Raw genomic sequence first — 15185 nt, forward strand, 5'->3', positions numbered from 1 at the left:
GCTTTTTCCCATTGAGGATGATATTTGCTGTGGGTCTTTCATAGATAGATTTTATGAAGTTCAGGAATGTTCCCTCTATCCCTATACTTTGAAGCGTTTTCATCAGGAACGGATGCTGGATTTTGTCAAATGCTTTTTCTGCATCAATGGAGAGGACCATGTGGTTCTTCTCTCTTCTCTTATTGATGTGTTCTATCACACTGATTGATTTGCGAATGTTGAACCAACCTTGCAACCCAGGGATGAATCCCACCTGGTCATGGTGGATAATCTTTTGAATGTGCTGCTGGATCCTATTTGCTAGGATCTTGTTGAGAATCTTTGCATCCATATTCATCAGTGATATTGGGCTGAAATTCTCCTTTTTGGTAGGGTCTTTGCCTGGTTTGGGGATCAGGGTAATGCTGGCTTCATAAAAAGAGTCTGGAAGTTTTCCTTCTGCTTCAATTTTTTGGAACAGCTTCAGGAGAATTGGTGTTATTTCTTCTTTGAAAGTTTGGTAGAATTCCCCAGGGAACCCGTCAGGTCCTGGGCTCTTATTTTTTGGGAGGATTTTGATCACTGTTTCAATCTCACTTCTAGATATCAGTCTATTCAGGTTGTCAATTTCTTCCTGGTTCAATTTTGGGAGTTTATAATTTTCCAGGAATGCATCCATTTTATCTAGGTTGCTTAGCTTATTGGCATATAACTGTTGGTAATACTTTCTGATGATTGTTTCTATTTCCTTGGTGTTAGTTGTGATCTCTCCCTTAAGTTGGGGTTTCTCTCTTTTCTTTTGGATTAATGTGGCCAATGGTTTATCGATCTTATTGATTCTTTCAAAAAACCAGCTTCTAGTTTCATTGATACGTTCTACTGTATCTCTCGTTTCTACCTCATTGATCTCTGCTCTAATCTTGATTATTTCCCTTCTTGCATGTGGAGTTGGTTTGATTTGTTGTTGATTCTCCAGTTCTTTAAGGTGTAGAGACAGCTGGTGTATTCTGGATTTTTCAATGTTTTTGAGGGAGGCTTGGATGGCTATGTATTTCCCCCTTAGAACTGCCTTTGCTGTATCCCATAGGTTTTGGACCGAGGTGTCTTCATTCTCATTGGTTTCCATGAATTTTTTAAGTTCGTCTTTGATCTCCTGGTTGATCCAAGCATTCTTAAGCAAGGTGGTCTTTAGCTTCCAGGTGTTTGAGTTCCTTCTGAACTTTTCCTTGTGATTGAGCTCCAGTTTCAAAGCATTGTGATCGGAGAATATGCAGGGAATAATGTCAGTCTTTTGGTATCGGTTGAGTCCTGCTTTGTGACCCAGTATGTGGTCTATTCTGGAGAAGGTTCCATGTGCACTTGAGAAGAATGAGTATTCTGTTGTTTTAGGGTGGAATGTTCTATATACGTCGATGAGGTCCATCTGGTCCAATGTTTCATTCAATGTTCTTATTTCTTTATTAATTTTCTGCCTCGATGATCTGTCTATTTCTGAGAGAGGCGTATTAAGATCTCCTACTATTATTGTATTAATATCAATATGACTCTTTATCTTGATTAATAGTTTTCTTATGTAATTGGGTGCTCCAATATTGGGGGCATAGATATTCACAATTGTTAGATCGTCTTGTCGGATAGTCCCTTTAAGAATTATGTAGTGTTGTTGTAGAAAAAGGGAAAAAAGTATGTATTTCAGAAAATGATTATCTTTCATGGTAGAATTTGGTAATTTGGGTGATTTTTATTCTCTTCTATATGCCATATTTTTATTTTGCATATTTTCCACTAAGAACATGTACATTACTTACATAATCAGAAAAATATATAATTCCCTGCCCAAAAAAAAAAAAAGAATTATGTAGTGTCCTTCTGTATCTCTGACTACAGTCTTTAGTTTAAAATCTAATTTATCTGATATGAGAATCGCTACTCCGGCCTTCTATTGAGGCCCATTGGCACGAAAGATGCTTCTCCATCCCTTCACTTTCAGTCTGGGTGTATCCTTAGGTTCAAAATGGGTCTCTTGTAGACAACATATGGATGGGTCCTGTTGTTTTATCCAATCTGCAACCCTGTGTCGTTTTATGGGCGCATTTAGGCCATTCACATTGAGAGTGATTATTGAGAGATAGGTTTTTATTGACATCGTGTTGCCTTTGAAGTCTTTCTGTCTATAGATTGTTCCTATATTCCTGTTCAATGATATTCTTAGGATTTTTTCTCTCTTATAGGACCCCCCTTAATATTTCCTGCAGTGTCGGCTTGGTGGTTGCATAGTCTTTTAAGCCTTGCCGGTCTTGGAAACTCTTTATCTCTCCATCCATTTTAAATGTCAGTCTTGCTGGATAGAGTATTCTTGGTTGCATGTTCTTCTCCTTTAGTACTCTGAATATATTTTGCCAGCCCTTCCTGGCTTTCCAGGTCTCTGTGGAAAGGTCTGACGTTATTCCAATGGGCTTTCCTCTGTATGTAAGAAGCTTCTTTGTCCTAGCTGCTTTTAAGAGGGTCTCTCTTGAAACATAATTCCCCATTCTAACGATAAGGTGTCGTGAGGACTTTCGAGAATCTAAAATCTTGGGAGGAAATCTTTCTGCCTCTAGTACATGAACGTTGTTTCCATTCGTGAGATTGGGGAAATTTTCATAGACAACTTCTTCCACTATATCTTCTAGACTTCTTTCTTTTTCTTCCCCTTCAGGGATTCCAATAATTCTGACGTTGGAACGTTTCATGGCATCGTTTATTTCCCTGATTCTGTTTTCGTGGCTTCTGAGCTGTTTGTTCCAGGCTTCCTCCTGATCCTTTCTCTCTATCTGTTTGTCCTCCAGATCACTAATTCTATCTTCTGTCTCAATTTCCCTAGCTTTTAGAGAAATTAGATTGGATTGGAACTCATTGAGAGCATTTTGAACATCATCCCTGTTGGCTTTCAGTTCTGCCCTAACATTGTGAACATCATCCCTGGTGGCTTTCAGTTCTGCCCTAATCAATTCTGTTTGGTCATCCATGGCTTTCTCCAACCTAGCTATTGCCTGGATAATTGTTAGTCTGAATTCCTTTTCTGACATATTGTCTATGTCGATAGCCATTAGCTCTGTTGCAGAAGGCCCATCCTCTGTATTTTTCTTCTGTTGGGTATTCCTCCTCCTAGTCATTTTGGTAAGAGATGACTAAACAGATGCAGCCGGTCTTATCGATTGTGGTGCAGTCAATGTGCACCCTGGAACGCTTCTGTGCAATCAGGATTCCCCACCCAAATGAGAGAAAAAAGAAAAGAAAAAGAAATAGAGAAGAAGAAAGAAAAAAAAGGGGGGAAAGAAAAAAACAGAAAAAAAAAGAGAGAGAGAGATAGGAAAAAAAGGGAAGATAAAAGAGAAGGCTCAGCCCAAATGGGCCACAAGGTAAGATGTGTGGAGTATACAAACAAAAACAGACAGACAAAAAGAGTGATAAAAGTATATGACAAGAGAAAAAAATATGTATATATAAGCAAAAAAAAAAAAAAAAGGAAGAACCTCATCAGAAAGAACCCCAAGTATAAGGTTTATATATTATCAGGACAAACACAAATTCACAGAAACACTGACAGAAGGAAAAATTGGGAGAATGGTTATAGATTCTCAGTGTGGGTGAGGAAGATATTTTGATTCTTCCTGAAGGTATCTTGATGTTTTTGTTAAGGGACTCAACTTTCCTAAGTTACAGGGGGATTAGAAACTGGTTTGCCTATAGGGGTAGCATTGACTGGGGAAAGGGTATTACCTTGTAGTTTAACTCTATATGTATAGTAGAAAATAAAAATTAAAAAAGAATAAACTAGACTAAACTAAGTTAAAATTAAAAAAGAATTTAAAAAATAGAAAAACAAAAAAAAAAACATGGGTGTATGTATCAAAAAGTTCAGGTTAGAAGGTTATTAAAGAATTTGATGTACGGGACATCTCAGTGTGATGGTAAATAGGTTAAAAAATTATCTGTATGTATAAAAAAAAGAACCAGAATATTGGTAAAGAGTTAAAAATAAAAGTTGTATTTATGAAGTAGTGGTGATTGTTCTCTTGTAGTCTTTTTTTTTTTTTTTTCTTCCTTCCTGGTTGGTTTTCTGGGGGAGGGGTCTGCCACGTGGGTTTTCAGACAATGATGTTCCCTGAGTTAGGTCCTCCCGCTCCCCTCAAGGGGGTGAGCTCTTTTTTTTTCAGGAAACTGTTTTTTTCAGCCTTTTGTTCTCTGGGGGTTTTTATGTTCTTTCATCTGCTTTCTCTCGCCTTTACAGCTTTTGATGGTTTTTGGAGGTTTAGAGGAGAGCAAACAGCACCCCAACCTCCCTCTCAGAGAGAAGCCTCAGACTGTTTTGCAAAAGCTGCTGGCAGAGTCGGTTCTGAGTCACTGTCCCTGGGGATGCAGGAGCTCCTCGTTGTACCCAAAACCAGGGCAGCGGTGGCTGTCTAGGCAGCTCCAGACCACCAGAGAGGTTCTGAGCAGAGATCGCACACTGAGATTTTCCCGCTGTCCCAGGCTGGGAATGTCTGGTTTTTCCGGCTGCCAGAGCTCCAGGCTAGCGCCTATGAGCACCTATCCCAAGGGAGGGTGTGGGACGCGCGCGTTTCAGGATTGCAGTCTGGCCAGGCTCCCAGCCCCTCATGGGAGCCAGACCCCACTCGTTCTATGGCGCGCTGGTGTTCAGGCGCACTGGCGGCTCAGGGACGGAGACCTGATTTCTCCGCCGCACTCTCTCTGGCTCCGTGCCAGGGAAGGCTGTCCTGGGTCCGGGGACTTAGGTCCCTGACCCTAACCACCCAGGTTCCCACTATTACCCTCCGCGATCCTAACCACCCAGGTTCCCACTATTACCCCCCGCGATCCTTTGCTGTTTGTTTTTTGAGTGCTTTCAACCAGACTCCAAGTTAATGCTGGTCCCCAGACGCAGAGCAATCTCATGTTGGGGTGTTACTTTCCGATCGGTCACCTCTGGTGGCTCCCTCCCCCTTTTGTTTATCTTCCGATATCAGTCAGACGTTCCCAGTCTGCTTTACCTGCCACTGGTGTCTTCTGCTCCTGTAGAGATCCAGACATGTATAATTCTGATCTCAGGCTGATTTCATGGGTGGTCGGAGTTCTTTGGTAGGTAATCAGCTCACTTTAGGGTACAGGTTGAAATGGTGCCTCCTCCTACTTCTCCACCATCTTGACTCCTGTCATCGTGCAAAAGCTTTTTATCTTGATGAAGTGACAAAGTTCATTTTTGCTTTTGTTTCTCCTGTCTGCCTTTGGAGACATGTCTTGAAAGAGGTTACAGCCTATGTTCTTCTCTAGTGTTTTGATGGATTCCAGTCTCACAGAGGTCTTTCATCCATTTTGAGTTTATATTTTGTATGGTATTAAAAAAATGGTCCAGTTTCATTCTTCTGCATGTGGCTGCCCTGTTTTCCCAGCTCCACTTATTGAAGAGACTGTCTTTTTTCCATTGGATATTAATTCCTGATTTATCAGTTTAGTTCACCACGGAGTTGAGGGTCCATTTCTGGAGATTCTATTCTATTCCACTGGTCTCTGTCAGTTTCTCTGCCATACCGTGCTTTCTTGTTGATCACAGCTTTGTAATATAACTTGACAATCAGGCATATGATGCCCCAGCTTTGGTTTTCTTTTTCAACATTTGGCAATTTGGAGTCTTTCCTGGTTCCCTACAAATGTTAGGGTTGTTTGTTCCAGCTCTGTGAAAAATGTCCACGGTATTTTGATAGGGATTACTTGAATGTGTAGATTGCTCTGGGCAGCATGGACATTTTTGCAATGTTTATTCTTCCAATCCATGGAATCTTTTTCCATCTTTTTCTGTCTTCCTCAATTTCTTTCTTAAGTGCTGTAAGAGTATAGGTCTTTTATTTCTTTGGTTAGTTTATTCCTAGGTATCTTATGGGTCTTGGTGCTATTGTAAATGGAATCAATTCCTGAATTTCTTTCTTCATTCACATTGTTAGTGTATAGAAATGCAACTGATTTTTGTGCAATGATTTTGTATTCAGCCACATTACTGAATTGCTATGTAAGTTATAGAAATTTTGGTGTGGGATCTTTTGGTTTTTCCACATAAAGTATAATATCACCTGCAAAGAGTTAGAGTTTGACTTCTTCTTTGCCAATTTGAACACCTTTTATTTCTTTGTTGTCTAATTGCTGAGGCTAGGATCCTACTACTAAGTAGAACTATAGTGGTGAGAGTGGGCACCTGTCATGTTCCTGATCTTAAGGGAAAAGCTCTGTTTTTCTCCACTGAGAAAAATGTCTGATGTGGGCTCTTCATAGGTGGCTTTTACAATATTGAGGTATATTTTCTCTATCCCTACACTCTGAAGAGTTTTAATCAAGTAAGGATGTTGTATTTGTCAAATGCATTTTCTGCATCAATTAAGAGGATCATAGGGTTCTTGTCCCCTTTTTTGTTAATGTCTCTATCACTCTGATTTGCAAATGTTAAACCACCCTTGCATCCTGGTAATAAATACCACCTGGTCATGGTGAATGATCTTTTTAATGTAATATTGGATCCTATTGGCTAGGATCTTGCTGAGAATCTTGGCATCCATATTCATCAGGGATATTTGTCTGTAATTCTCCTTTTTGATGGGGTCTTTGCCTGGTTTGGGGATCAGGCTAATGCTGGCTTCATAGAATGAGATTAGAAGTTTTCCTTTTGTTTCTATTTTTTTTTTTTTAACAGCTTCAGTAGAATAGGTATGATTTCTTCTTTAAATGTTTGGTAGAATTCCCCTGTGAAGCCATCTGACCCTGGAATCTTGTTTTTTGGGAAGTTTTGATTACTGTTTCAACTCTTGCTGGTTATTGGTCTGTTCAGATTGTCTGTTTCTTCCTGTTTGAGTCTTGGTAGTTTATAAGCATCCAGGAAAACTTTCCTTTCTTCTATATTGCCTAGTTTATTAGCATATAGTGGGCATATGCTGGTATTAAGTTCTAATAATTGTCTCTATTTCCTTGGTTTTGGTTGTGATTTTTCTCCTTTCATTCACTATTTTATTAATCTGGTCCTTTCCTTTATCTTTTGGATAAATCTGGCCAGAGGTTTAAAGATCTTTTTAATTCTTTCAAAGAACCAGCTTCTAGTTTCATTATCTATTCTACTGTTCTAGTTTCTATTTCATTGATTTCTGCTCTAATCTTTATTATTTCTCTTCTCCTGCTTGGTTAGGTGTTACTTGCTGTTCTTTCTCCAGCATCTTTAGGTTTAGCTGTGCCTTGGGGATTTTTCTAATTTTTTGAGTGAGGCTTGGATGTCTACATACCTCCTTTTAAGGACTGCCTTTGCAGCATACCATAGGTTCTGAACCACTGTGTTTTTGTTTTTATTGGGGTGCATGAATTGTCTAAGTTCCTCTTTAATTTCCTAGTTGATCCATTCATTCTTTAGCAGGATGTCTTTTAACCTCCAAGTATTTCTGGTCCCTTCAAAATTTTTCTTATGGTTGAGTTCCAGTTTTAGAGCATTGCATTCTGAAAATATGGAGGAATTAATTTCAGTCTTTTGGCATTGGTTGAGATCTGAATTGTGACCCACTATGTGATCTATTCTGAAGAAAGTTCTGTGTGCACTCAAGAAGAATGTGTGCACTCAAGAAGCTTACTCAAGAAGAATGAGTATTCTGTTGTTTTAAGACAGAATGTTTTGTATATATTGATGAAGTCCATCTGGTCCAATGTGTCATTCAAATGTCTTGTTTCTCTGTTGATCTTCTATTTAGATGATCTATTGCTGTGAGTGGACTGTTGAAGTCTCCTATTATTAATATACTATCATCAATATGATTCTTTATTTTAGGTATTAGTCAGTTTATGCAGTTAGTTACTCCTGTGTTAGGAGTGTAGATTTTTACAATTGTTAAGATTTTCTTTATGGATAGACCCTTTAAACATGATATAGTGTCCCTCTGCATATCTTACTACCATCTTTGGTTTAAAATCTAATTTGTCTGATATGAGAGTTGCTACCCCAGCTTTCTTTTGAGGTCTGGTGGCATGATAAATGGTTCTCCATCCCTTCACTTTCAATTTGGGGATCTCTTTATGAGTCTCTTGTAGAGAGTATATGGATGGGTCTTGTCTTTTTATCCAATCTGAAACCCTGTGTCTCTTGATGGGAGCATTCAGTCCATTCATATTAACCACTGAAAGACATTAATTTAGTGCCATCATATTGCCTGTAGCATCCCTGTTTCTATAGATTGTTTCTTTTAACTTCTGCTCATTACTTTTGCAGTATTTCTTCTTTTACAGAATCTTGCAGGGGGGCTTGATGATCACATATTCTTTCAGTTTCTGCTGGTTCTGGAGGCTTTTTATTTCTCCTTCCATTCTGAATTACAACCTTGCTGGATAAAGTATTCTTGGCTGCGAGTTCTTCCCATTTAGTACCCTGACAATATCTTGGCAGCCCATACTGCCTTGTCAGGTCTTTGTGGATATGTCTGATGTTATTCTGATTTTTCTTCTTCTGTATGGAAGAAATTTTCCCCCTAAATTTCTCAGGATAACTTCCTTGGTTATAAGATTTGCAAGTTTTACAATTATATGCTGGGGTATTGATCTATTTTTATTGATCTTGGGTAGGGGAGGAGCTTCTCTGCCTCTTGGGCACAACTGCTTGTTTCCTTCCTCAGATTAGGGATGTTCTCAGCTATGATTTGCTCAACTATACCTTCTGGTCCTCTCTCTCTCTCTCTACATCTTCTCAGGGATGCCAATAATTCTGACATTGGAACATTTCATGGTGCCATTGATTTCTCTAAGTCTGTTCTCATGGGTTTCTAGCTGCTGATCTCTATCTTCCTCAGCTTGTTTACTTTCTATCAGCTTATCTTCTAGATCACTAATTCATTCTTCTGTCTCATTTACCCTGGCTGTCAGAGTATCCAGTTTTGACTGCATCTCATCCATTTTTTTTTAAGTTTTGCCTGATTAGATCTCACTTCTGCCCTTAGAGATTTTAAGTTTTGCCTGATTAGATCTCACTTCTGCCCTTAGAGATTCTATATTGTCACTATTGCTCTTTTCAATCCTAGTTATTGACTTTATGATTGCTATCCTGAAGACTACCTTGAAGATATCCTGAAGACTATCTCTTCATCTCTTGCTTATATCCACTTAGATCTTGTTTAGATCTGTGAGAAAGGACATTGTCTCTGGTTCTTTTCTTTGTTGAGAGTTCTTCCTCCTAGTCATTCTGTTGAGGGACAGCTGAACAAATGAGCAGAATCCAAAATATCAACCAAGACTCAAGCTATATGCACCTTAGAAAAAACCTGAAGTGGCTGAAAGCTACCATGGACATGCCATTAAAGCCAAGATGAACCAAACAAATAAAAAAGAGGAAAAGGAAGAAAAAGAGAAAAGGAAAAAACAGGGTGGGAGTGCAGAGAGAGATTATAATCTCTTGAGTGGACACAGTACAGTAATCTGCCTGTTTCTGCTTGATTTTGGTCTGTGTGTTAGAAGACACTATATCCCAAAATTGCCAAGAAGTCAGAACATGATAAAATCGGACAGAGTGAAAAACAGCTAATATGGGGCATAAATCTCTAAAACATATATGTGATTTTAAAAAAGAATAAGAACAGAAACTAAAAAATCTAAAATTTTAGCTTGAAGTATAAGGGAGTCATGAGGGAACACATGGAGCTCTCTGGCACTGAGGTTTTACAGTCCTGTAGGAAATAAGCTTATCATTCATCCGTTCTTCTAGTCTCTCTTTCGGGGGAAGGGCCTTCTGCTTGGCTTCTCAGGTGTCGTTGCCTAGATGAAATTGCCCCCACCGTTCTTGGCAGGGAATGAGATTAATGTGAGCTGGTCTGCTGCATAACTTTTATTCCCTGGCATCTTTCTGCTTCTCTCTAGAGGGTCAAAGCAAATATGGCTGTGTGAGAATCCCCAGCCCAGAACTGCAAGGTTGTGGTCCACCCTCCTCAACAAATCCTCTATGTCCATCCATCTCCACCTCTGTGGATAGCAAATTGCACCAACTCAGATCTTCTGGGGGAGGAGCTTGTTTCCTTGATTCTGAAATGTCTTTGCCCCAGGCAGCATGGCTCTGCCAGGCTAAGTAATCTGCTCTGGTTTGTTCTCTGTAGTTTTCATTCCCTCAAGGCTTTTTCCTCACAGTTTTAGAGAATGAGAAAGAAAATGGCTGCCTCCCAATCTCTCACCCCAGAGGAGCCCAGAGCTTGGGGTCCCACTCCCCAGTAAGCCGTGAGAGAAAAGCAGTCAGTTACTCCTGTCTCCCAGGTCTCTGTCTGCACTCTGTATTTCCCTGGCCTGTAAGCGAGCATTTCTATCTCAGGCACACAGCCCTGTTTGAAGTCTCCAAACACAAGAGGCTCCTGCAGCACTCTCCCTGCCACTCCTTCTGTGGAGGAAAGAGGGGTTCTCCCCTGTCCTGCCATTTGTTGGACCCATGCTTAAAGAGCAGTGGCCCAGCTGTGCTAGAAATCACAGTTTATGGCAACTGTGAGCTGAGAGACCATTTGTCAACTCACTCTTTTCAGTCGGCTTTCCTGCTCCAATATGTGGGTGCTGTGCTACACTCAGGCATCCCCCCATCTTCCTGTGACCCTGAGGATCCTGAGACCTCACTGTTCCAGCAATGATTCCACCTCCCACTTAGTCGGTTAAGCAACATTCCTCACCAGAGCAGACGCCTATAAGTTGCAGTTTTGTGCCTTGCTGCTCTGTCACTTGGCTGATGGAGGTTCCTTCCCTCTGTCCCATGGTCTGTCTTTCCATATATCATCTTAGATTCACTCCTCCATATCTCCTACCTTGCAGAAAATGGTCACTTTTCTGTTCATAGAGTTGCTGCTATTCTTTCCTTCAATTTCTGGTTGAGTTCACAGATGTTCTGAATGGTTTGATAGCTATCTAGCTGAATTCCTAAGACCAGATGAAATTAAGGTCTCCTATTCCTCTGCGATTTTGGACCTCCTTCTTCCTTTTTTTTTTTTTCTTTTACCCAGCCCATGACTGGCTCCACCATTTATGCAACTAGCTTCCTGTCCTTCTCTTACTGTCTTCCTCTTAACCTTCTCAACAATACAGGGTCATATCCTGCTCTGATATTCTACATATTTTTTTGCTGCATGTTGTAACTCCACACATTAGTCATCGAGGAAAATCAAGACCAGTCGTTATCTTTTTTGAGGAAAATGAGTCACATGAAAGTGGAATAATTCAGAATCAGAACTATACCTTCGGTCTTCTGACATCCAGTCTTTCAAGATGTCTGTGAGTCACTAGACCTATGTGACACCACCTCCCAAGCCAAGTAATGACAGGCTCAATTTTAATCCTAAGAAGTGATAAGCTAATGTTTTCATTTCTTAATTCCAAATAAGGGTCTAATAAAGATCTGTTACCTTAAACCACCAACTAACTATCTACACACACATACACATATATGAGGATGAAAAGATCTTAATTATTCACTATATGAGGGGGGAAGTATATTAGAAATAATAAGAGGATTTTTTTTGTTTAAAAGATTATAACACAGGAGTGCTTGGTTGGCATGGTTGGTCGAGTGTTGACTCTTGGTTTCAGCTTGGGTTGTGAGGGTGGTGGGATCAAACTGCACATCAGGCTCTAATTCAGCTCAGAGTCTGCTTGGGATTCTCTCTCCCTCGCCTTGTTCCTCCTGCTTGTGCTTCCTCTCTCACTTTCTATCTATCTAAAATAAATAAGTCTTTAAAAAAATTATACACACACAAAGGCAATCAAAACTTTTGTTCTGCTGTAAGCTTTAGTTAAGCAAATATTGTGTCATAAGATGATAAGATTTTGTATATGCAGTTTTAGACCATTGGTTTCCATTCAATGGGACATGCCCTTCAGGACAGTTATTGCAACAGAATCATAAATCCAATAGCGTATCAGCATTGTTTAGTGAGCACTACAATGTCTTTGTGTATATATGTGTATATATGTTATGCTACATAATTTAAACACATAGTAATTTATGTTTTTAAGATTTTATTTATTTGAGAGAGAGTGCATGAGCACATGGAGGAGCACAGAAAGAGTGAGAAGCAGACTGTCCACTGAACAAGGAGCCTTAGATAGTACTCAGTTCCAGGATCTTGGGAGCATGACCTGAGCTGAAGGCAGATGCTAACAGACCCAGCCACCCAAGTGCCCTAACACAGTAATTTAAAGAACGCTGCTGAATTCATAATTAATTTGGTAGTTCTCATGTGGGGTCAACCATGTGTCAGAGAAGACATCTGTCATTTCAAAGGACTTTTGACTGCAAAGCTAGGGAGAAGGAGGGTAATATCTCCATTTAGCACAAGGGTAACAGGGATGCTGCTAAAAATGCTGATATAAAAAATAGCCTGCACAACAAAGAATGATCTGGTCCCAAATTTCAGTATTGTTGCTCCTGAAAAAAATAGTTGTAGCTAAATTATGATTTATAACTATTAATCATCCACTGCTCCAAGTACAACTATCACATGGAAATTTGGGATTTTTTTTCTCATTAAAAGCATACCTGCACGGAAAAGCAAGGGAACTACAACCTACAAACTAAAGCAGCAAAACTTGAAAGGTCTGGTGTGGAAAAACACTGAAGGAAGAAAATAAATTCAAGAAGAAGAACCCTAAAGACTGAAAACCTTAATTTTATCTCCTGTTTTAAAAAAAAATTATTACATAGAAATGGTTTTTTAATTTGGTTTTAAGAATGTAAACATTATAATAACTTAAGAAATATATGCGATCCTCATTATTAGAGATCCGAATGTAAGAATTAGTCTACTTACTGAAATTTACTTGTAATCCCAAAATTAATATGCAATATTCATGGTTTTGCATGGGCATTTGCAGAGTGGCAGAGTTTGAGTCATTTGATGCACATGGGCCTAGCTGAGGTCGAACAAAACATTGTACCTTCTTGTTTCAGCTCTCATACTATAAACAAGTGTTCTTTCATGGTCTATGAAGTGCCAGGTTTTCATGCTTTTTGTTGGTCGCCTTAGTGCAGAAATGCTGTCTAGTGTTTCTAAGTGCAAGAAGTCTAAAATGCATTTTATGATGAGAATATGTTTGAAAAGCTTCATTTGGGCATGAATTACAATGCTGTTGGCTCTGAGTTCAACGCAAATGAATTAATAATATAAATTAAATGAGTCTTTACATAGAAACACAAAAAAATGATTATGTATTTATTTGTTGATGAAAATGTAACCAGAAGCCTGTAGGAATGTAACTCTGTGCTTTCCCTGGCAGCAACGTTTTAAAACTTGCCAAAGCAAGGTCTGCAGTGAACCTACATACTATAAATGAAGAGAGCACTGTTCTAATCTTTAGTAATATCATGATATCATGATATATATGTTTTTAAAACTTCCATTGGTGAAATAAAGAAATTAATGTATTAGCTTTCAATCAAGCTTTAAAAATTACTAGAAAAATGTAGAATCCTTATTAGTTTACATGGCACATACCTGTTTATAGCCAAGGGTCCGTCTTTCCAAGGTGTTTCGGACAAAGCCAGACTTCCGGGGCAGTGTTGAACTGTCACTGTCACTAGGATAGAGCTGTGCCAAAAAGAATGATATTCAGAAGTACTTTCTTAGAAATTTAATATTCATTCTCTTGATGTAGTATGAATGGAATTATTTCATTTTTTTCTCACATATACTCAAATCTGCATGACCACTGGTACTTTTACTAGGTCTTTGGCTTTTTAGTTAAAAGCTACTCAAGAGTTTCAATTAAAAAAAACAACAAAAGAAAAGCAAATCCAACACTGACCCTCTTTCAACAGAAAAACATAAAGTTTCCAGGGTGATAGAGTCAACAAAATTTCTGTCCTATCAATGTCAATACAGAATGGATATTATGTGTGAAGTTCATGATGACAGCACTAATCTCACCATTCCACCTTTTTTTAAAACAGGGCTGTACAGCAGATGTGGGGCTTGAACTCATGACCCTGAGACAGAGTTGTATGTTCCACCCAGTGAGCCAGCCAGATACCACGTTTTTCACTTTTTATTAATCATTCTCATTTGCTGTATTTCAGGCTCTGGCAAAAACCTGGGGTAAAAATAGCTTTTCAAAAAAAGAAACTTATTCCTGTAGTAAGTCAAGCTGATCACTAACTCCCACTCTGTCATACAAGAGAAAAACTCTCTTTTTTCAGAGGAAAATAAATAATAACTTCTTCATGGGAACCAAGATATTATGTATTTCACTTGATGGCAGGTTCTTCCTTCAAGATCAGTGTGTATCTGTATGAAAGTCAAAGTTCTTGTCTTCATGGCAAGTCCACACCATTAACCTAAAATAGTAAGGAAATGACATGGCACAACAATATGTATCCCCATGCCTTTCCCACCTCAATCATTTCAAACAGGGAAAAATGACAAAGCCTCTAAAAGCATTGACTGCAAATGCTTGTATGCAGGGTACAGAACCCAATACAGGACCTGGACGCCCTCCTCTGTGGAAGGTCTCCTGTTCCACCACACTGCCCTTCTCGCCCAGCAGACCTGGGCTCGCTCTGTGCTGGGTCAGCAACAGCCTACAGTGCGGAAGGGACAAAAGGGCAGCCCTTGGTCTAACACCTCCAGGCAGGTGTCTAGTTGAGCACAAACGCCACAGAGCTACAGCCTGATGGGGCCGGAGTGTCCGAGCCTGAGCCATGGGACTCAGGGCAGCCACCATAGGACACCTTGCTTCTGTAGAGCAGAATCCCACTCAGAGAGACCTGAAAACTTGTGGCAGATCTCCCCTGAGTGCTGCCCGATGTGCCTCTTCCCTCTGCTGACCTTGGTCTAGATCCTTTTACCGCAATAAACCACAACTGTGAATATAGCAGCTTGCCTGAGTTCTGTGGGTCCTAGTAAGTTACAGAAACTGAGTGTGGGCTAGGGGACCCCAGCACCATAGTCTGGGTGTCTCGTCTCCCACACACGCCTGAGCCCGTTTCTCTTGTCTGACTGAAATGCAGCCAGTTCCCTGGCTGTCCCCGTCAAGAGAAGGTGCTTTGCTTCAACGCCCCCAGTTCAGAGGTGGGAAGGGTCAAAGTTCTCCTCAATCCAAACAGCCCCATCAGGCCACGGAACGTGACCATTTATCCTTCAAATTCTCTTCTCTTTCCTAATCCGTCCTGTCACTGTCACACTACCACGGCCAGC

General features: G+C 39.9%; 1 protein-coding gene across 1 annotated transcript in view; it reads right to left on the reverse strand.

Annotated features, from left to right (window-relative positions):
- LOC123935787 (protein WWC3-like) overlaps positions 1–15185 on the reverse strand; it is a 227969-nt gene that overhangs the window by 17634 nt on the left and 195150 nt on the right. Inside the window, exon 19 of the mRNA XM_045996595.1 lies at positions 13488–13580. Coding sequence (XP_045852551.1) covers positions 13488–13580 — 93 coding nt within the window. The remainder of the gene's footprint in view (positions 1–13487; positions 13581–15185) is intronic.

Source organism: Meles meles, chromosome Y, assembly GCF_922984935.1.
Source record: "Meles meles chromosome Y, mMelMel3.1 paternal haplotype, whole genome shotgun sequence".
NCBI lineage: Eukaryota > Metazoa > Chordata > Mammalia > Carnivora > Mustelidae > Meles > Meles meles.